Raw genomic sequence first — 23,358 nt, forward strand, 5'->3', positions numbered from 1 at the left:
TGAATTTGAGTAGGCTCTGGGAGTTGGTGATGGACAGGGAGGCCTGCCTTGCTGCAGTCTGTGGGGTCGAAAAGAGTAGGACACGACTGAGCAACTGAACTGAACTGAGGGGAACTGGGATCCCACATCCGTGGGGTAATGGGGCCCCTGCACTGCAGCTGCTGAGCCCTTGCCGCAGCAAAGACCTAGCAGGGCCAAAAAAAGTAAAAACCTTAAAATACAAACACTGTTGTTTTAAGCAGGTATAGAGGCAGATTAAGGAGCCCTGGGGGCTCTGACTGCAATTCTGTAAAGAGTCTGCCTGCAAAGCAGGAGACCCAGGTTCAATTCCTGGGTTGGGAAGTTCCCCTGGAGAAGGGAATGGCAACCCACTCCAGTATTCTTGCCTCCAGAATTCCATGGATAGAGGAACTTGGCAGGCTACAGTCCACTGGGTCTCAAAGACTGGGACACGACTGAGCAACTGACACAACAACAACAACAAAGGAGCCATGAAGTGTCGGGGGAGGAGTGTAATCAGGTTAAATCCTCATGAGTTAACATTTGTACCTGAATGTAGGGAGTAAAGAAACTTTGAAGATACCCGACAGAGGAGCCGTTTTAGGAAGAGGGGACACATTCACATCCACCATCACTAAATCACAAACTCAGGAATCATATGCAAAAGATGATATTCTCTACCCTGACCTCTCCCCTCCTGTCTTCAGGGCAAACCATTCCCTGAGAAAGAACGCCCTGGGGAAGGAGCGACTGGATGAAGCACAACGTACCTGCGCATTCCATTTCCAACTGCCCCATACACACTTTGTTCAGGTCCCCCAGCTCAAACAGAGGAACTCACCTCCCGCATTTTGTGCAGACGCGCGTGCACTAGAGCGCGCCTACTTCGCTCCCTCCCTCCTCGTCCTGAGGCTAACAAGCGGTTTGTAATTCTCCGACGCGTAGCTAAGAAGGTGGACCGACCCCTTATGTCTGCGCCCTTCAATCTCGACCGTTTAGGGTGACGCTCGACGCAGTCTCTGTGGTGGACCCAGCCTCAGAGCTGAGAGGAATCGATCGAGACGTGCAGGCTCCTCCTCCAAGTCCAGGGAGAGGTCCGCTTGGCAAAAGCTGGGGCAGAGGAGGTGGTGGTACAAACTCCCAGGGCAGTTGAACTCCAGAGCGCTGAGGCTTCTTCTGGTCAGGACTACATTTCCCAGTGGCCCCCGCGAGCACTGGGCCCGTAGCCCCTTTGTGTCCTCCGGAGGCCGAGTCGCCTCTTTCCGGGCTCGCGGAGGCTGGGTTCCATCAGATTCAGGCCAGGAGGTGGGCCCGAGGGGAGGTTACGCGAGCCTTCCGGGCTGGGACCTGGTCTTCCGGCAGTTCGGTTCTGCAGGTAGGAAGGAAGTGGGTCACCCGGACGTTGGCCCCCTGGCTTTCTGTGTGACTCTTCGTGTGAGACGGTGGTTGTTACCTTACGGTGTGTGAGCCTGTCACCCGCGGTGCCTGTACACATCATATCTATGTGACTATGTGTGTGCGAGTGAGCGATGGTTGGTGCCACAGAGAGTGAGACTGAGTTGAGGCAGAAGGACAGTTTCTGCCTCTCTTGTTCCTCTGTCCTCGGCCTCTTTGTGACTGGAGTGTGTGAGTGAGACCATCACAGTATTTGCGACTGGAGCTATGGTTGAGGGTGACGGTGAAACTGCCGGTACCCATGGCTGCTGTGATCTGTGCAAGATGGTGGTTGGCGCTGTAGTTTATCTGTGAGTGAGTGAGTGAGTGAGTGAGTGGTGTGTGTGTGTGTGTGTGTGTGTGTGTGTGTGTGTGTGTTTAGGAGCAGGGGGACCGAATGAGATTCTTCTGCCACCAATATCTATTAAAGCTGGCCAGGTGATGCCAGTGTGCCACAAGATTTTAGAACCCGCTGACCTAGGAATTCCCTGTCGGTCCTGTGGTTAGGACTAGGTGCTCTCACTGCCCTGGCCAGGGTTCAATCCCTGGTCAGGGAATTAAGATCTCCCAAACCGCGCAGTGGTGGGGAGACAGAATCACTTACCACTGGAGAGGAGAAGGAAAGTAGAGTCAGAAAGACCTTTATTTGATCTTAATGCTGTTATTTATTAGCTGTGTCTTTATGCAAATGGTTGCATCACTTGGAGTTTTTAACTGTAAAATCTGAAACATTTCTTGTTTAAATAATGAATTAGGAAGTGATTTGGGCACAGGTTAAATTGTTTGCATGCAGATTCCTAGGTCTCCATTATGCTTTCTAGTGGAGGGAAGGGTGCAACAGAGGAATGAAAAGCAGAAAAATTCTCAGCTGATGATTGTGGATGCTGCAAGGAAAGCCTAGTTTCTCATGTTCTCTTCCCCATCTCACTCATCTAAGGACATTGCCATTCCCCAGGAAAGAGTCAAGGGAAGTAAAGAATGGCTGTTGGACTTCTTAAAGCCATGTACCAGGTGAGTTGGTGGTTTGTTTTTTTTTCCCTGAAATATTTTCCTCCTTTTTGAAAACAGGCGGACATTAATTTTCCTTCTGCTGAAACTTCTGGGTGACCAATCATGTCACTTTTTAAAACTCTCCAGTGGATTCCCACCTCATTCTGGACAAATGATGAAGTCTTTGCCTTGACCTGCAAGGCCCTACATAATCTGGTCCCTGGCTATCCCTGTGACCTCATCTAATTTTTCTCACTCTGTATTTTACTCACTCAGTTGCAGCCACAGTAACTTCTTTGCAGTGAACTGAGTACATTCTGGACTCATGGCCTTGCACTTACTGTTCCCTCTGCCTAAAATGCTGTTCCCCTAGAAACAGAATAACTTCTTCATTCTAGTCTCCATCCAGATGTTCATTCATTCCACAAACTTTTTACCAAGTACCTGTTACCTAAGAGGGCTTAGTCCTTCTTTGCTGCTCTATCTACACTCACTCCTTTGTTGATTGCACCCTGTCTTATGGCTTTACATACCATCTATATGCCAACAACTACCAAACTGTATACAGCCTAGAACTCTCTCCAGAAATCCAGACTCATGTATCCAGCTATCCACTCAGCATCTTCATTTGATTGTGGAATGGATACCTCAAATTCAGATTTCTCAAACTGAGTGAAATGAGCCATTGGAAGTTCTGGAGCATAGGAATGGCATGATCTGATTCCCATTTAATAGGATCACTCTGGCTGCTATTGAAAAGAAACTGAATGGGACAAGGATAGGAACAGGAAAACCAATTAGAAACTTCTTACATACTTCCCATCTAAGATGTTCAAGCTAAAAGTCTTCCATCAGGAAGTTGTTTGTCCTACCTTCAAAATATATCTAGAACCTGACCTCTTTTTACTACCACCAGTTTCTATTCTGATGTAAACTATCATTCCTCACCTGGATTGTTGCTATGCTCTCTTATCTTGTCCCTCTACTTCCACTCTTACTGTCTTTAGTCTGTTTTCAACAGAGCAGCCACAGTGTTCCTGTTACACATCACATTATGTCATTCCTCTTCAGGACGGGGAGAGAAATGATAAAAAGTAGAGACCACTCTTTCATATAGTTTAGCTGTAAGGAAAGAAGAGAAATAGGTGGTAGGAATATAGGAGGAAAAACTATAGTCAAAAAGGTTTTTTAAGGATAGGTATGTGTCTGTGGGCTGATTTAAAAATGCAGCAGAAAGGGAAATTGAAGATGAAGAGGAGAGAGGAGGGAATTGCTGGAAGACTGTGCTTGAGTAGCTGAGAGGATTTGAGGTCTAGGAACAAATGGAAGGGTGGACCTTTGCTAGGTAAGTGGGCTGTTCATTTACAGTAATAGGATCAAGTTAGAGTATATGGGCCAGGAACTTCCCTGGTGGTCCAGTGGTTAAGACTTTGCCTTCCAATGCAGGGGGTATGGATTCCATCCCTGATTGGGGAGCTAAGATCCCACATGCCTTACAGCCAAAAAACCAACACATAAAACAGAAGTAGTAACAAATTCAATAAACATATTAGAGAGATTTAAAAAACAGAATATATGGCCCACATGCAAGTAAATGTGTAGATGTTGTGGGAATTTGTGGAGATCCTCTTAAAATGGCTTTTGTTTTTTTTGTTTTTTTTTTTCAGTGAAACAAAGCAAGATTTTTAGCTGAGAGTAAGGATGGAGGGATTGAAGATGTGAGGAGAGGGAAGAAAATATCAAATGGTCATTTGGGAGGGTAGGGGAAATGAACTAGAGAATTGTATCATGTAGGTAGATAGAAATGTATTATTGAGGTTCACTTGAAGTTAGTGATCATGAATTTTAAATGAGACCAATTAGAATTATTTCTCTAAAAAAATTAAGGTGTGCAGGGTACAGAAACCAAGTATGCTCAGTGATGGCTGTGGCCCAGATGAGTATAGTTAAGTGAAAAGGGGGCAGAAAAGTTGAGAGGATATGCCTGGGTGTGATTATAACAAATGGTTGTTCTCGGATGTGAGGGTATGTGGGAATGAAGAGTAGTGAAAATGTAAGATTAATGATTTGTAGGTTCTAGTGGGGTCAAAGGATGATCCTAATTAGGGTATGCATACTAAGTCACTTCAGTCCTGTCCTACTCTTTGCGACCCCATAGACTATAGCCCACCAGGCTCCTCTGTCCATGGGATTCTCCTGGCAAGAATACTGGAGTGGATTACCATGCCTTCCTCCAGGGGATCTTCCCAACCGAGGGCTTGAACCCATGTCTCTTCTGTCTCCTGCATTGGCAGGTGGGTTCTTTACCACTAGTGCCACTGGGAAGCCCATCCTAATTAGGGTACCAGGGTGGGAAAATTGCACTGTAAGAGGTAGAAGTGAAGAGTAGAAGAATTGAGATTAGGGGGGGTTTGGTACTGATAATGACAAGGTCTAGGGCATGATCATGAAAGTGACTGTAGAAGTGTGGAGGACAAGCTTATTGGAGAAGGTGGGGTGAGAGAACTGAGAGGCCAGGTTGTTGGAAGGGTTATTTATATGAATATTGAAGTGACCAAAGATTATGTATAATGGCAGCAGCATTGGAGAAAGTGACAGTGAGACAAGATACTAAAGTGTTCAAGGAATGACAGAGAATTGGTATCTACCAGAAACTGATAGATAATTAAAAGAAGGGATCGTACACAGCTACAGCCTGATTTCAGGAGATGGAAAACTAGGTATATTTTAGGGAAGAGGGTGGGACAGTGGTCTGAAAGCAAGTATAAGGAGCTAAGAGGTCACTTACCTCAGCTCCATGTGCTATAGTACAAGGGATGTGAGAAATAAGTCAGTCAGTACATGACAAGGCCTCAGGGGAAGTTGTCTTCTCTGCTGAGAATGATGTGTCTGTAAGGCAAAAAGTCAAGGGAACTGTTTCTTCAGATGGGTTTGATTATAATTATGAATGGATTTTGAAACCAAGTATTTGGTTAGAGGTCAAATATTTTCAGAGGTTCTTTGTTAGAGGTCAGATATTTGAAGGTTAGAATTTAAGCTCCTTGTATTGACACTGTAATTATTTTCATTGACTGTATAAATGAAGGACTCAGTGAAGAATGTGTATATCATATATAAAAAATTTATGTGTTTATTATACATAACTATGTAAGCTAAGGAAAACATTTTTGGAAGCATGTATATGACCAAACCAAACAGGAACATTTCCGCAGTATATTAGGGATGTTATTGCAAAGAGTCAGACATGACTGAACTACTGAACTGAACTGAACTGAACTGATTGCTAGGTCAAAGAGGGAGAGATTCACAAACTACTTCATTAATTGAGAAAAAAAGTTACTGAGTGTTGAAAAACACTTTAAGAATACTTAATTTTCTTGCTCAGTCACTAAGTTGTGTCCAACTCTTTGTGACCCCATGCAGCACACCAGGCTTCTCTGTCCTTCACTACCTCCCAGAGTTTGCTCAAACTTTATTTTGCAGAGAGAATTTTTTTAACTACGACAAAATTGGATAAAATGCCCAATAAAATAATCTTCTTGGTTTGACAGATTCACCTCTTCTAATTTTGTAAAAAAAAAAAAAAAAAAACAAAAAAAAACAGAAAATAATTTACATGTGTGTATGTATCCCCACACACAAACACATTATGTATATTAGTTTTCATTAGATGGTCACATTATGGAAACCTGGAATCCAGATGAATCATAGCATAACTCCAAGTTTTTAAGAACTTTGCTTAGCCATTATAGGCCAAAATACTATTATGAATGGAAGACTCATTTCTTCACACAAAATTTTAAGTATTCTGGATTAAAGTATTTGCATTTTAATGGAATTGATTTGTTTTGCTTGGTATAATACAATTCTGGGAGATACAGTAAGCACTTTATGGTCTCATTTTACATCCTGTTATAGCTTCTTGACTTTGGCAAAACATTCATTCATTAATTCAGTTTATTCAGCAAATATTTAAATAAGCCTCATGTGTGTCAGATACTGTTCTGTAACTGGGATATAGCAGTGACTAAAACAAAAATATACTCTGCCCTCATGGACTTTATATTTTAGTGGAGGTGGGGAGCAGACAATAAATAACAGAATAATTAAGTACCATGGAGAAAAATAAGCAGGGTTAGGGGAATAGGGAACTAGGATAAGAACACTGTTGTTTTTATACAGAATGATCTGAGAAGTACAAAAGCCCTAGGGGGAACATTCTCCACATCTGAAGGTGTATCTGGGAGCCCCATGTACCTGGGGCAGAATGAATGAGGTGAGTATGGGAAGAGAAAAGGTTATTTCATTTCATTTCAGGAGTTGGTGACCTTCAGAGATGTGGCTGTAGACTTCTCCCAAGAGGAGTGGGATTACCTAAATCCTTCTCAAAGGCATCTGTACAGTAATGTGATGCTGGAGAACTACAGGATCTTGGTATCACTGGGTAAGAATGTCTTCTTGTAAAACTGAGCTTCTACTCATAAGGGTATCATTGTGATTTTGGGGGTTAGCATCTGTAGTGTTTGGCTGAATGTCTGCTGCCTGTGCCAAAGTAACAGGTTAATATTTGTGAGTTGGCAGTGAATGGGTCTGTTATTAATCTGTGTTGGAAGTTTCAGTTTCCCTGTCCGTTGTATGCATGTCCTCATCACATTTTTCTCTGGCTTACTGTAAGCCCCCTCTTCCCCAATGATCAAATAATTGGATGTGAGTTCCCAGATATCTACAGCATGACCAAATTTGGTTTCTTTTCATATACACAGGACTTTGCTTTTCTAAACCAAGTGTGATATTATTGTTGGAACAAGGGAAGGAGCCCTGGATGGCGAAGAGGGAGATGACAAAAGACTTGTGCTCAGGTGAGTGAAGAGGAAATAGGCACGCAAAAACCTTTGCAGGGTACAGCCCAGCTTGACTCAAAGGTAGCACCTCTTCACTCTGCTGTTGGCATGTTCCTCTCAAATGTTCTGGGTCTTAGTAGAAACTTGAGTCCTTTGAGGTTGTTCTCCGAAAGCTGATATTCTGAACTGTCTCTCCTTGCCCACTTTACCCCCTCTTCTCTGAGTCTCCTTCCTTTTCTAGTTTCACAAGCATCTTCCAGCCTTTCTGTTCTGTTTTGTTTCAATTTTGGCTGAGCTGGGTCTTTGTTGCAGCACACATGCTTTCTCTAGTTTCGGCTCAAGAGCTTCTCTTGTTGCGGTGCAAAGGCTTCTCATCGCGGTATGCAGGTTTCTCTTGTTTCAGAGCATGGGCCCAGTAGCTGTGGTGCTTAGTTGCTCCTCAGCCTATGGGATCTTTGCATCCACTGAATTGGAATGCAGATTCTTAACCACTGGACCACAAGGGAAGTCCCCTCTTCCAGTCTTTACCAAGCTCAGGTGCACAAGCCTCCCTCAGCCCTGTGTCTGGCCCTCCATCTTCTGTCTGCGTGAACTTTCAAAATAAAGCTTTCAACATCCAAAGGAAAAAAAAAAAAAGAATCTTTTCCTAATCTGATGACCTTTTGAGCTCTATGTACAGCTGTAACACCAAAGTAAAGTTCAAACCCTGACACCTACATGAAGTGAAAATTTGAGCAACTGACTTAATCTCTCTGTGCCTTTGTTTTCTCATCTGTAAACTAGGATAATATTTTTAAAGTGCTTTCAACAGTTCCTATCTCATATTATGAGCTCAAAAGCTGTTAGCTACTAGTATTATAATATTGGTAATTTATCTCTGAATGCCTCATTTTTCTCTTAATGGTCAGTTCATTCATTCTTTTAATCAAGGTTATTGAATTTGTACTTTAAACAGAGTACTTGCAAGATGCTAAGGTGTTATACAAAAATGTAAAAAATCAAATAACTGATAAGCTTGTAGAAGAAATACAATATAGCTGTAAACAGCATATATAAAAAGAAAGCTGACATAAAGGAAGCTCAGAGAGAGGTGAGAGAGGAATCTGGTTAATTGAGAAGATAGTCTTTAACAAAAACACAGGTTAGAAGCTAGAAAACATCTAAGAGAGAAGAGGTTAAGAGTTCAGCTTTGTGGTATAGGAATGATTTTCATATAGACATAGGATGCATTCAGGTAAAATGGAAGACTAAAATTCAGAAGAAAATTAGGGTCTCTGTAAATATCTTTGTCAACACTACTCCCCATCTCATTCCACCCCCATCTCGACTACCTCTCCTCAAATTTTATGTTCTTGTTCAGATTTCTGAGAAAAAATTTTGATGTGGAACTGTAGTGTCAAAGAAGACATGGCTAAATTTTATTAATTATTATTAAATAAATTATATACACATAAATATATATTAGCCTTAAAATGTAGTTTAATAATATAACAAAAAAATGTACCTACTTCTTAAGAAATAGAAGATTATCAGTGCCATTTTAGGCCTTTGAGGGTCCCTTCTTAGTGATGTATCGCTCCCTACTTTTAGCCCATCCCTACCCCTCACTAGAGTAACCATTATCCTACAACTTTGCTTATCATTTCTTGACTTTTCTTTGTAGTTTTGCGACATATATCCCTAAGCAAAATATTTATATTTGCATATTTTCAATTTTCTGATGAAAATGGAAATACATTGTGCTGGTAATTCTGACTTTTTCAACTCAAAATTATATTCCTCAGATTCACCTATATTGATTTTAGTCACTATTTTTCATTGAATTTTTTTTCCTGGTGAAATGTAATATATTCCACTGTGAAAATCTTAATTTATCCACTGAAGGGCATTTGAATTGTTTCAGTCTTCTGTTATTATAAATGTTACTGCTATGAACCTTATTACGTGTGACTGATGGTACACATAGGCTGGAGTTCATATAGAGAATATAGCCAGGAATTTATTGCATAATGCTATTTTACTTTCCAGATTACTTGTACTAACTTACATTTGTAATAGCTGTGTGTGAGAGTATTCATTGCTCCAGACTGAGAATTAACAAATTTAAAATTTTTTGCAAATTTGACATATGTGAAATATTTACTTATACATGTCATCTGAATTTCCTTGATTACTAAAAAATATTTGGGATCTTTTTATATTTATAAAAGGCTATTTTGACTTCCTCTTCTGTTAAGTGCCTACTCAGTCCTTTGTTCAGTTTTAGAGATAAATATATTTTTATGAGGTATTGTTGATGTACATATATTTCAGGTATACAACATAGTGATTCAGTATTTTTATAGATTATACTTCATTTAAATTTATTATATTGACTATCCTCCCTGTACTATACAATACATCCTTGTTGCTTTTATTTATTTATTTGGCCACACTGTGCAACTAGTAGGATCTTCGTTCCCCAATCAGGGTTCAAACCTAGGCCTATGGCAGTGAAAGCACTAAGTCTTACACTCCCAGTATGTCGTATCTTTATCCATTCATCTGTTAATGAACAGATAGGCTGTTGTAAACAATGCTGCTATGAACACTGAGGTGCTTGTATCTTTTTGAATTGATGTTTTCATTTTCTTGGGATATATACCCAGGAATGGAATTGCTAGATCATACGGTAGTTTTCTGATCACATTTAGTTTTCTGAGGAACCTCTGTACTGTTTTCCACAGTGGCTGTACCAATTTACATCCCTACCAACAGTGTAAGAGGGTTCCATTTTCTTAACATTCTCACCATCATTTGTTATTTCTGGTCTTTTTAATGATGGCCATTCTGACAGGTATGAGATGATATCTCATTGTAGTTTTGATTTGTGTAGCCTATGATTTTTGATATTTTAAGAAACCTTTCTGCATTCTGAAGTCATATGGGTATTCTCAAACTGTTCTCTAAAGATTCTTCTTTACATTTAGTGCCATAGTCTAAAAATTGATTTTTGAGATTGAAGTATTTAATTTCTACTCCTTATGGAAAACCAAGTATCCTAGACATTTACTGAAGAAGTGAGCTTTCTTTGCTTATTGTCCTGAATGTTTACCTCTTAATATATCAGGTTATATTGGGTTGGCCAAAATCTTCGTTTGCATTTTTAGTAAGATGCCACAGAAAACCCAAATGAACTTTTTGGCCAACATAATAGTATATTTATGAATCTGATTTTGATATCTGTTCCATTCCATTGATTCTGTTTCCTTTCACCAGTACCACACTATCTTTTTTAAAATTTTATTTATTTTTAATTGGAGGATAGTTGCTTCATAGTATTGTGTTGGTTTCTGCCATATATCAGTGTGAATCAGCCATAGGTATACGTATGTCCCCTCCCTCTTAAAAGTACCACACTATCTTAAAAAAATATTTTAATGTAAAAACTGAACATTTGTTAGAGTAAGTGCCTATACCTTCTTTATATTCTTCAGAGTTTGCCCTTTGGACATCTCACTGAAGTTTAGGTCAGCGTGTTAGTTTCCACCAGAAAACAACAAAAAGCTATTGGCTTTTGGTTTAAATCTTACTTATTCTACATACTGATTTTGGATTTTTTTTTTCTATTTGTAAACATAGTTTATCTTTCTGTTTACTAAGATTTTTTAATTCTTTCAATGTGTTTTATAATTTTCTCTATAAAGGCCACACACATCTTCTATTAGATTAATTTCTAGACATTTAAATTTTGTTCCTGTGTTAAATGGTCTCTGTGTTTTCAGTTTGTTGCTCATACACAGAAATAAAATTAACTTTTATACTTTGACCTTATATCTAGCAACATTGGAAAACTTGTATTACTATTAGTAATTTTTAGATTTCCTTTACTTTTTCTGTGGGTGGGTATGTCTGTAAATAATGGCAGTTTCTTCACTTTAAATTCTTAATCCTTAATTTCTTTTTTCTATTATCCTTAGATCGCCAATACAGTATGAATCAAAGTAGTGATGGCAGGTATTTTTATCAATTTCTGGTCTCAATTGAAGTGCTTTGTATATGCTTCAAAGCATATACACTGAAGTGTAAGTCACTTCAGTCATGTCTGACTCTTTTCAACCTTATGAACTATAAGCCCACGAGGCTCCTCTGTCCATGGGGATTCTCCAGGCAAGAATACTGGAGTAGGTTGCCATGCCGTCCTCCAGGGGATCTTCCCGACCGAGGGATTGAACTCACATCTGCTGCATTGGCAGGCAGGTTCTTTACCACTGTGCCACCTAGGCTGTAATATTTTGTTATTAATAATTCTGATGTTTAAAGGTTTCTGGTGGATACCCTTTCATTACCATTTGTTAAGAGTTTTGATTTTAGAAAGCTTTTGAATTTCAATAAATGTTTTTCTATATCTGTAGGTTATTAGATGATGTTTTCTTTTTTGTGTAGTGAATTATATTTTTAATGTTGAACCAATCTTGTATTCCTGAGACAGACCTATCTTTATCTTTTCCATTCATAGCTAGTTGCTATGTGCCAATATTTTCTTTAGGTTTTTTGCATCTGTGTTTGTCAGTGAGATTGGCCTTCAATTTTCCTTTTGTGTATTCCTCATCAGATCTTAGAATCAAAGTTGTCCTAATCTCATAAAATCTTTTTCTTCCTTAGAAGATTTTGGGTAAAATAAAAAATGTTTGTTTTTGGATGTCTGTTCATCTTGGCCTGGGATTTTTTTATGTATGAAAAGAATTTAATAATTCAATTTCTGTTATAAAAGCTATTTTTTATTTCTCCTATAGTTGTGGAGTTACAGTATTTTTCTAAAGATTTATACTTCTCATGTAAGTTTTCAAATTTATTAAAGTTATTATTTTCTCTTATCTAAAGTTGGTAGTATATGTAATCATCCGAGAAGACAGTGGCACCCCACTCTAGTACTCTTGCCTGGAAAATCCCATGGACAGAGGAGCCTGGTAGGCTGCAGTCCGTGGGGTCGCTGAGTTGGACACGACTGAGTGACTTCACTTTCACTTTTCACTTTCATGCCTTGGAGAAGGAAATGGCAACCCATTCCAGTGCTGTCTATGGGGTTGCACAGAGTTGGACATGACTGAAGTGACTTAGTAGCAGCAGCAGCAGTATATGTAATCATGACCTATTTTTCCTTCTAAAAAGAGAGAAACAAATCTTTCAACTTATTAATGTTTTCAGGCATTTTTTACCTTACTGATTATCTCTAATTTATCTTTAAATTTTTGTCAGGTAGTTCTCCTCTATTTTATTCCTCCTACATTTTTATGCTATTTTCTCTCTTTTAAAATATTTATTAAAATTTTGTTTCTTTTTGGTTGTGCTTGGCCTTTGTTGTTGCATGCAGCCTTTTTCTAATTGGGGTGAGTGGGGGCTACTCTTCATCTTTGTGCCTATAGGCTCCTTGTTGTGGTGGCTTCTCTTGTTGTGGAGCACAGGCTCTAGGCACACAGTAGTCGGAGTATGTGGGCTCAGTGTTTGGGCTTGTGGGCCTTAGAACACACTGGCTTCAGTCGTTGTGGTGTGTGGGCTCGGTAGTTGCAGCTCACAGTCTCTAGAGCACTGGCTCAGTAGTTGTGGCACACAGGCTTAGTTGCTCCGAGGCACGTGGAATCCTTCCAGACCAGGGATCAAACCCATGTCCTCTGTATTGGTAGGCAGATTCAAATCCACTATACTACCAGGGTCGTCTTTTTTTTTTTTTGCTTTTTAATTTAGATAATTCAGTGTTTTTGAGGCTTTCTCTTTTCTAAGCATTTAAGACTATGTTAGGAATATAGTCCACGTTTTGATATGTAGTCTTTTTGTTATCATGTATATCTTAGCATTTTCTAATTTCCACTGATTTTTTTGTCTTGACCATGAATTATTTGGAAGCTTTAAGTTCCAAATTTAAGTTTTTGTTTTAACTACATTACAGGTGGAGGATACGGTCTGTTTAATATGCATGCTTTAAAGTAGTTTGAAGCCTATTTTATGTCTGCTGCTACTGCTAAGTCACTTCAGTCATGTCTGACTCTGTGTGACTCCATAGACAGCAGCCACCAGGCTCCCCCGTCCCTGGGATTCTCCAGGCAAGAACAGGAGTGGGTTGCTATTTCCTTCTCCAAAGCATGAAAGTGAAAAGTGAAAGTGAAGTTGCTCAGTCGTGTCCGACTCTTAGCGACCCCATGGACTGCAGCCTACCAGGCTCCTTCGTCCATGGGATTTTCCAGGCAAAGTACTGGAGTGGGGTGCCACTGCCTTCTCTCTAGGGAGTAAATTTTGATAAACTGTGTGTTCTGGAAAATGTCTGCTGCTTGTGTAGTACAGCATTTGATATATGTTCATTGGATTAAGCTCATTAACTGTGCTGGTCAATTCTTCTGAGTCTACTGATTTTATAAAAAAATCTCCTTGAGCAGTATTATGAAAGTGTTTTATAATATGTTTTGGGGATTATCTTTCTGGTAATCCCAGAAAGATTATCTTTTGGTGAACTGTTCTATTATTACTCTTTAGTGATGATTCTTCCCTTAACTATTTAGCTTGATAGAACTGTATAAAGGCCTTCTTTTGTTACTATTTCTTTAGTGTAGTTTTCTTCACTCCTTTACTCTCTTACTTTCTATGTGTTGCTTTTGTGAACAGTGTATAGCTAAACATTTTTTTGTCCAGTCTCATAATCTAATTGTGTTATTGTTGAGTTTAGCAGTTCTTTATGTATTCTGAATATTAACCTCTTTTCAGATACATAACTGGCAAATATTTTCTCCCACAATCTCTTTGGGTTGCCTTTCACTCTGTTGATTGTGTCCTTTATGCACAGTAAGTCTTTAATTTTCATGAAGTTTAATTTGTCTACTTTGTTCTTTTATTACCTATACTTTTGGTATCATATCCAATAAATCATTGCTAAATATAATGTCATGAAGATTTTTCCCCATGTTTCCTTCTTAGAGTATTTTAGTTTTAAGTTTTAGGTTAAGTATTTTATCCATTTTGGGTTAATTTTTATGTGTGGTGTAACAACTTCTTTGTTTTGCATGTGGATATTTAATTTTTCTAGCATCATTTATTGAAAAGCCTGTCCTTTTCCCCATGGAAAGGACTTGGCACACTCATCAAAAATCATTTGACAATATATATAAGGATTTATTTCTGAGCTCTCTATTTGCTACACACACACACACACATATATATCTTTATGTCACATCATAATGTTTTATGTACTGTAGCTTTGTAATATGTTTTAATATCAGGAAGTGTGATACTTCCAACTACCTTCTTCCTTTTCAAGATTCTTTTGACTATTCAAGAGTCCTTTAAGATTACATATGAATTTTAGGATGATTTTTCTATTTCTGGAGAAATCACTGGGATTTTGATAGGTATTGCTTTGAATCTGTAGATAGCTTTGGATAGTATGGACATCTTAACAGTATTAACTTCTAATCCATGAACACAGGATGTCTCCATTTATTTACAGTTATCTTTTCATTTCTTTCACCAATGTTTTATAGTTTTCATTGTATAAGTCTTTCACCTTGATTAATTCTGAAGTATTTTATTCTTTCTGTTGCTGTGGTAAATGGAGTTGTTTCCTTAAGTTTCTTTTCAGATTGTTCATTGTTAATGTATAGAAATGTAATTGATTGGTATGTGTTGATTTTGTATTCTGACTCTGTGCTGAGTTTGTTGTAACAAGTGTTTGTTTTTCTTTTGTGGAGTGTTAAGAATGTCTGTGTGTAAGATCATGTTGTCTACAAACAGAAATAATTTTATTTCCTCTTTTCTAATTTCAGTGCTTTTTATTTGCTTTTCTTGCCTAATTGCTCTGACTGGAGTCATTTCTGACCTCAGTTGAATTTCTATTTTTTATTAGTCTAAAGGTTCATCAGTTTTGTTGATCTTACGAAAAAACAAACTCTTGGTTTAATTGATTCTTTCTATTGCTTTTTAACTTTTCTGTTTGGTTTATCTCTGCTTGAATCTTTATTATTTTTTCTTCTTTCTTCTACATTTGGTTTAATTTGCTCTTTTTCTAGTTTGTTAATATTTATTTGATATTTTTCTTCTTTTGTGATGTAAACCTTCATAGCTATAACTATTTCTGATGCATCCCATAAATTCTGGTATGTTGCACTTTTATTTTCATTTGTTGTAAGATATTTTTAAATTCCTCTTTGATTTCTTCTTTGACCCATTGATTGTGTAAATGTGTGTTGTTTAATTTCCATGTATTTGTGGATTTTCCAGGTTTTATGTTGCTGTTGATTTATAGTTTCAGTCCATTATGATTAAAAAAGATACTTGGTATGATTTCAATCTTTGAAAATTTAAAGTCACAATATTTTTGTTTTGGCCGTACAGTTTGGCTTACAGGATCTTAGTTCCCCAACCAGGGATTGAACCAGACCCATGGCAGTGAAAAGTTGAGTGCTAACCTCTGGACCACCAGGGAATTTCCTCAAAAAAAGAAAAAAAATCTTGCAAAGAGTTTGCCAAACTGTAAAATCTGAGAGGACAGCATTCTACAAGGTTGTGCTTATTTCAGACACCAGCTGCAAGTTGGGGCATCCTTGGGGCCACCCTCATTTCTGACCAGCTGGCTGCACATTTGAGAATGCCTACAGTCACCCTCAGGTTTGATAATTGACTAGAATGACTCACAGAACTCAAGCATATTATTATGATTACACTTTTACTGTAACAAAGACTGAAAATCAGAATTAGCCAAAAGGAGAGGCACCAAAGGTGGAAGGCTGGGAGAGTTGCAAATGTAAGGTTTCCATTGTCATAAGGGCCCATCGGGTATCTCAGTATTCAAAAGAATATTACCAGCCAGGGAAGCTCTCTTGACTTCAGTGTCCAGAGTTTTTTGTATTTTAGGGGGGAGGGGGGGTTGCTGGGCAGGGCGGCAGGGGGAGGTTAGTTTTGTTTTGTTTCATATGTAGACATGACTGAGTGAATCATTACCCAATGTGACTCAATCTGCAAGCCTTTCTTCCTTTCCCAAAAGTCAGACTGATATGGTGGCTCAAAGCTCCAACCCTCTGATCATATGGTTGGTCTTTGCAACATGGTTTGCCTCCAGCCTGAGTCATCTCCTTAGCAAAAACTACCTAAGGAGTCATCATGCTGCTGCTGCTGCTGCTAAGTCGCTTCAGTCATGTCCGACTCTGTGCGACTCCATACACGGCAGCCCACCAAACTCCCCCGTCCCTGGGATTCACCAGGTAAGAACACTGGAGTGGGTTGCCATTTCCTTCTCTAACGCATGAAAGTGAAAAGTGAAAAATGAAAGTGAAGTTGCTCAGTCGTGTCCGACTCTGTGCAGCCCCATGGACTGCAGCCCACCAGGCTCCTCTGTCCATGGGATTTTCCAGGCAAGAGTACTGGAATGGGATGCCATTGCCTTCTCCAAGGAGTCATCATGAGTCACCTTATTAGTGTTAACTATCAGGTATAGTCCAAGAGGCTAACCATGAATAACCAAAGACATCCTTCCAGGAGTTCAGATGACTTAGAGGTTACCTCTTAGGAAACAGGGACAAAGGCCTGCCACATTCTTTATTGCATAGTTCTTTTAAGAAATCACAGTAGGCTCTGACTGTAACTGAATGAACATAATAGGTAAATTTGATGAGACTTTGTGGCTTTACCATGTTGGTTTCTCATATATAAAAAGCAAGGTGTGCATCTTCTCCGTTTATTCAGTTTTTAGGGGGCAGTCCCTTATTAGAATTGTAAAGTTTTTTTCCTTATGCTTTTTTCTATTGCTTTTTTAAACTGATTCTAAAATTGCAAGATAATATTCTTATTAGAAAAAAGAAGCATAAATAGTATAGTACTTTCCCACATAGCTTCTATGTTCTATTATGTGCCTTTTATTTATCTATGTGGTGTTTTGCAAGTCCCAATGTATCAGTTCAGTTCAGTTCAGTCACTTAGTCGTGTCCAACTCTTTGCAACCCTATGAATCGCAGCATGCCAGGCCTCCCTGTCCATCACCAACTCCCGGAGTTTACTCAGACTCACGTCCATCGAGTCAGTGATGTCATCCAGCCATCTCATCCTCTGTCGTTCCCTTCTCCTCCTGCCCCCAATCCCTCCCAGCATCAGAGTCTTTTCCAATGAGTCAACTCTTCCCAATGTATACTTTATATATAAAGAAAGATAATTCTTATTAATGGTTACTGTTATTAGCCATTGTTTTATTAATTATTTTCATGACATTTATTTCTTTTTATCTGCTGGTTTCCAAGATTGTAGTTCCCTGACCAGGGATTGAACCCGACCCTCCACAGTGAAAGCATGGAGTCCTAACCCCTGGACAGCCAGAGAATTCCCTTTGTGTCATTTCTTAATAATATATTCCAAACTGTGTATGTTATTTTAAAAGTGTATTTTATTCTTTTTTGGTATAAATCATTGAACAAGTTGATTTTTATTATAACCTTTAATATCATGTGGTATTAATGTTCTCACCTCTGTTTTTTTCTTGCTTACATTTGCCCTTCTTAATATCTTTTGGTTTTTCCTCTTATCCTGAATATCTTTATGTTGGAGTGCTCTGGGGTTTATTCCTTTGCTCCTTTCTCTTATATATATGCTCATTCTCTTGATAATATAGTCTTGTGAAATACCATCTATATGCTGGCAACTCCCAATTTAAAAATCTCAAGTCTAGACTTCTTTTTATTTTGAGGTACAGCTGATTTAGTGTGGGCTTCCCTGGTGATTCCAGGATAAAGAACCTGCCTGCCAATGCAAGACATGGTTTTGATCCCTGGGTTGGGAAGATCCCCTTGAAGAGGAAATGGCAACCCACTCCAGTATTCTTGCCTGGGAAATCCCATGGACACCGGAGCCTAGCAGGCTACAGTTCATAGAGTTGCAAAAAGTTGGACACAACTTAGCAACTGAGCATGCACTCATAGTTGATGATTTAGTGTATTATATTAGTTTAAGGTATACAACATAGTGATTCAAAAGTTTTACAAATTATACTCCATTTATAGTAATTATAAAACACTGTCTATATTCTCTGCTCTGTACAATATATTCTTGTAGCTTATTTTATGCATAGCAGTTTGTCCCTTTAAATCCTCTGCCCCTATCTTGCATCCCCCTCTGTCTCTCTCCTTACTAGTTTGTTCTCTGTCAGCAGTGTGGGAGGGTTCACTGGCCAATGTTGATAACTGTTCCATCCTTCCATTGTTCAAACCATAAACTTGGAAGGCATGTTTATCTTATCTCTTTCTGTTACATTCTATATCCAATCTGTAAGGATATCTTCTTGGCCTTTCCAAGAGGAAAAATTAAATAGAATCTGACCACCTCTTTATATCTTCATTGATATCTCTCTGGTCTAAATAATTATTATTTCTCACATTGATTGCTACAGTAGTAGGTCCCTTTTCTTCCCTTCTTGCTCTCTACCTTCCGGTAATTTCATTAAACTGTAACTAGATGTCACTTCTGTACTCATACCACTTCATTGGCTCATACCACTCATACTACTCATACCACTTCAGTGGCTCTCCGTCTCACTCAAAGTAAAAGCCAAGTTCCTTAAGAAGCCTATAAAGCTTAAATAATCTTAATTATCCTTTACCTCTGACTTCATCTCAGCCCTCTCTAGCCACATTGACCTTCTTGTTATTCCTCAGACAAACCAAACATGCCTTTGCTTTTAGGCTGTTTCTTCTATCCAGAATGTTCTTTCTCTGAATATCTAAGTGACTAACTTTTTTACTTTCTTCAATTCTTTGCTTCAGTGTTAACTTATTAATGATTCCCTCCTTTGACTTCACCATCACTCCTGATCTCTCTTACCCTGTTTTTCTTTTTCCATAGCACTCAGTACCTTCTAACATACTTTAAAATTTACTTATTTAGCATTTATTTATGGTCTCCCCAAGAGTGTAAGATCCATGAAGGTAAGGATCTTCATTTCTTTCTGAAATGAAACTGCAAGCATATAGAATAGTATCTGGCACAAGGTTCAGTGAATGTTCTTGAAAGAAGTAACTGTAAGAATGGAGATTATTTCAGTTCCTGTATTATTCATACATGTATAAAATTATAACCAGGTCCAACCACCTACAAAAATCCTTATTGACCTATGATTTACTGTATTGATTTCCTTATAATTCTAATCATTCCTCCTCAAGTTTGTCGTTGTGGTTCAGCCACTCGGTCGTGACACCATGGACAACAGCACGTCAGACCTCCCTGTCCATCATCGTCTCCTGGAATTTGCTCAGACTCATGTCCATTGAGTCAGTGATGCCATCCAACCATCTCATCCTCTGTTGCCCCCTTCTCCTCATGCCCTCTTATCTTTCCCAGTATCAGGGTCTTTTCCAGTGAGTCGGCTCTTAGTGGCCAAAGTGTTGGACCTTCTAGTATCAGTCTTTCCAATGAATATTCAGGGTTGATTTCCTTTAGGACTGACTGGTTTGACCTCCTTGCAGTCGAAGGGACTTTGAAAAGTCTTCTCCACTCTTCTCCTCCAGTTACTCCATGACTTATTTTCAGTTATTGTTTTTGCACTCTTCAGAACTACAAAAACCAGTGTTCTTATGGGTCTTATTTGCTGTTAAATGCACATCCTTTATAGATGCACTTTTATAAATGTACCTTCTGGTACTTAATAGAGGAGAATTCTTTTATTATTATTATTTTTCAGACTGGGAATCTATGTGTGAGACTGAAGAATTAACCCCAAAGCAGGACATTTATGAACCACAATCATCTCAGAAGGTAATAGAAAAACTTACAAGCTATGGCCTTGAGTACTCCAGTTTGAAAGAAGAATGGAAATGTGAGGGTCATCTTGAAGGGCAACCAATGAATCAGAAAGCATGTTTCAAGGTAGAGACAATCACTCATGAAGAAGCCCCTGTTGATGAAAGAGGACAAGAATATAACAAAACTTGGAGAAGTTTCCATCCCAACACACTACTTCATACACAACAGATAATCCCCAAAGAGGAGAAAGTATATAAACATAACACACATAAAAGCTTTAAAAAAAAATTAATTGCCATTAAGCCCAAGAGTATCTATACAGAGAAGAAACTTTTGAAATGTAATGATTGTGAAAAAGTCTTCAGCCAGAGCTCATCCCTTACTCTTCATCAAAGAATTCATACTGGAGAGAAACCCTATAAATGTGTAGAATGTGGGAAAGCATTCAGCCAGAGATCAAATCTTGTTCAACATCAGAGGATTCATACTGGAGAAAAACCTTATGAGTGTAAGGAATGTAGGAAAGCCTTCAGTCAGAATGCGCACCTTGTTCAACACCTGAGAGTTCATACTGGAGAAAAACCTTATGAATGCAAGGTGTGTAGGAAAGCCTTCAGCCAATTTGCTTACCTTGCTCAACATCAGAGAGTCCATACTGGAGAGAAACCCTATGAATGTATTGAATGTGGGAAAGCATTTAGCAATAGATCATCTATTGCTCAACACCAGAGAGTTCATACTGGTGAGAAACCTTATGAATGTAATGTCTGCGGGAAAGCATTTAGCCTTCGTGCATACCTTACTGTACATCAGAGAATACATACTGGAGAGAGACCCTATGAATGTAAGGAATGTGGGAAGGCTTTCAGCCAGAATTCACACCTTGCTCAACATCAGAGAATTCATACTGGAGAAAAACCTTATAAATGTCAGCAATGTAGGAAAGCATTCAGCCAGATTGCCTACCTTGCTCAACATCAGAGAGTTCATACTGGAGAGAAACCCTATGAATGTATTAAATGTGGGAAGGCTTTTAGCAATGATTCATCCCTTACTCAACATCAGAGAGTTCATACTGGAGAGAAGCCTTATGAATGTAATGTTTGTGGAAAGGCTTTTAGTTACTGTGGATCCCTTGCCCAACACCAGAGAATTCATACTGGAGAGAGACCTTATGAATGTAAGGAATGCAAGAAAACTTTCAGGCAGCATGCACACCTTGCTCATCATCAGAGAATCCATCTTGGGGAGTCACTCTCACCACCCAATCCAGTCAATCACCAAGTTCTGTAGGCTATTTCATTAATACTTTTGGAATTTATACTCTTTTCTCTATCTCTAATATTGCCATCCCAGTTTAAGACTCATCTCACATGGATCACTCTATAGCTCTCTTTTTTTTTTAATTTTTAAATTATCAAAGTATGATAACACATTTACAGGAGACTTGGAAAATACAAAACAAAGTTATATAGTTCCACTATATATTACAATTATTTTTTAAAATAGATAAATTAAGACTTCTAGTTGGAGTTTCAATATCAAACTCTCAAAAATTAATAGAGTGAATAGGCAGAAAAGTAGAAGGATATAGTAGAATAGAAAAGCACTATTTATGACCAATTCAACATAATTAAGATTTATATAATTTTCACACAACAGTAGGATATAAGTTCTATTGAAGTTCCCATAGACTATAAACCAAGAGACTCTGTAACATATCCAGGGATGTAAAATGAGGTGCAAAAGTTTCATGGTCTAAAAGTAATGAAATCATACAGAGTCTGTTCTTTTTTATCACTGTGGAATTATGTTAGGAATCAATATGAAAAGATATTTGAAAATAACCTACACATTTTCAAGTGCAATGTGACATTTACCAAGAGAGATCTTTGACATAGCCATCAAAAGCCTCAATGAAGTTAAAAGACTGGAAAAACACAGAGGGTGATTGCAGAGAAGAAAGCATGTAAATGAGAAATTAATATCAAAATTAGAAATTAATATCAAGGATACTTTAAAAAAAACATGTATTTGGAAATTAAACGTTCACTTTTAAATGATGGGTGTATCTAAGAAACCATAACAATGAAAATTAGAAAATATTTGTAACAGAATAAAAATGAAAAGAGAATTTATCAGAATTTGTTTCATGCCCAATGCAACTAAATACAGTGTGGAATCTTGAGTAAGATATGAAGATATAATGGACTCTAGCATAAAATTTTGTGAAATTTGAACCAAATCTATAGTTAGTGTATCACGTTAATTTATTGTTTGTTTTTTTAACAACATAGTATTTCTTTATATTCTCGGAATTGAAGTTTCAAGCATCAATCAAAAAAAAATTTTTTTAATCACTAAAATAATAAGCTTTCTAGACTTTTAGCAGTAATACTAGATGCCAGAATAAGTGGGACTATATCAAAGTTTTGAGTGAATACAAATTAGAACTCTAGCATTCTATTCATACTTAGTCAAACAAGTGGAGCCAAAATGTCATAAATTTTTTAGCTAAGCAAAAATTCATATTTTTAAAATATATATTATAATATTATATATGTATGTATGTATACAAAAGCTTTTCTACTACACTTGATAAAGGCTTGAGAAAGAACAACAAAAAATGAAACAGATTGGAAAACCAAGTAAATGAAATGGGAGAACTGAATATGAAATAGAAAAAGTGAAACTAGATAAAAGTAAAAGATCATCATATAGTCCAGTTGTTTTTAAACATGGCTGCTCATTAGAATCACATCTGGAGTTTTTTGGGGAAAAGTAATACCTGGGCATTTGTGTTTTTAAAAAATTTCCAAGATATTTCTAATGTGCATCTGGATTTTCAAGTGATTACTAAATGGTAGTTTCAGCTATAGAATTCTGTTAGTTTCTGTTGACCAATCATGAGGATCACTCTATAGCTTTCTAACAGATCTTCCTGTATCAACTTTTGGTCCCCTTAAATTCATTTCCCACCATCCACCCAAAATGATGATTTTCAAGTATAATAATACATCACTGCCTTGCTGTTGTTCTTTAACATCTACAGTCTTTAAAACTGTCTATGAGAAACTTCATTATCTAGTTCTTACATACTTTTCAGCCTTATTTTATTTGTTTCTCTCTCAGATCTAGGCACTAGATCTAGGCACTTACCAGGACTAAGAGCTTAGATTCTGGAAAATCATAGCTCTCCTACTATTCTGGCATTGTGTGAATTTGAGTAATTTGCTTGACTTATCTGAAACTCAGGGTTTTCTTTAATTCTTAAAATAGGGATAATAAAGGATACTGTAGTATAGAAATGTGGGTATTAAATGAAATAGTATCTGTTGTAGATTGGTGC

General features: G+C 38.0%; 1 protein-coding gene across 1 annotated transcript; it reads left to right on the forward strand.

The window, feature by feature from the left end:
• Positions 505-22,428, forward strand: ZNF570 (zinc finger protein 570). Its single transcript, XM_005692363.3, has 5 exons — positions 505-1,375; positions 2,372-2,445; positions 6,742-6,868; positions 7,188-7,283; positions 19,948-22,428. The coding sequence occupies exons 2-5, from the start codon at positions 2,413-2,415 to the stop codon at positions 21,300-21,302; spliced, it is 1,611 nt and encodes a 536-aa protein (XP_005692420.1). The 5' UTR covers positions 505-1,375; positions 2,372-2,412; the 3' UTR covers positions 21,303-22,428.

Source organism: Capra hircus, chromosome 18 (assembly GCF_001704415.2).
Source record: "Capra hircus breed San Clemente chromosome 18, ASM170441v1, whole genome shotgun sequence".
Classification (NCBI taxonomy): domain Eukaryota; kingdom Metazoa; phylum Chordata; class Mammalia; order Artiodactyla; family Bovidae; genus Capra; species Capra hircus.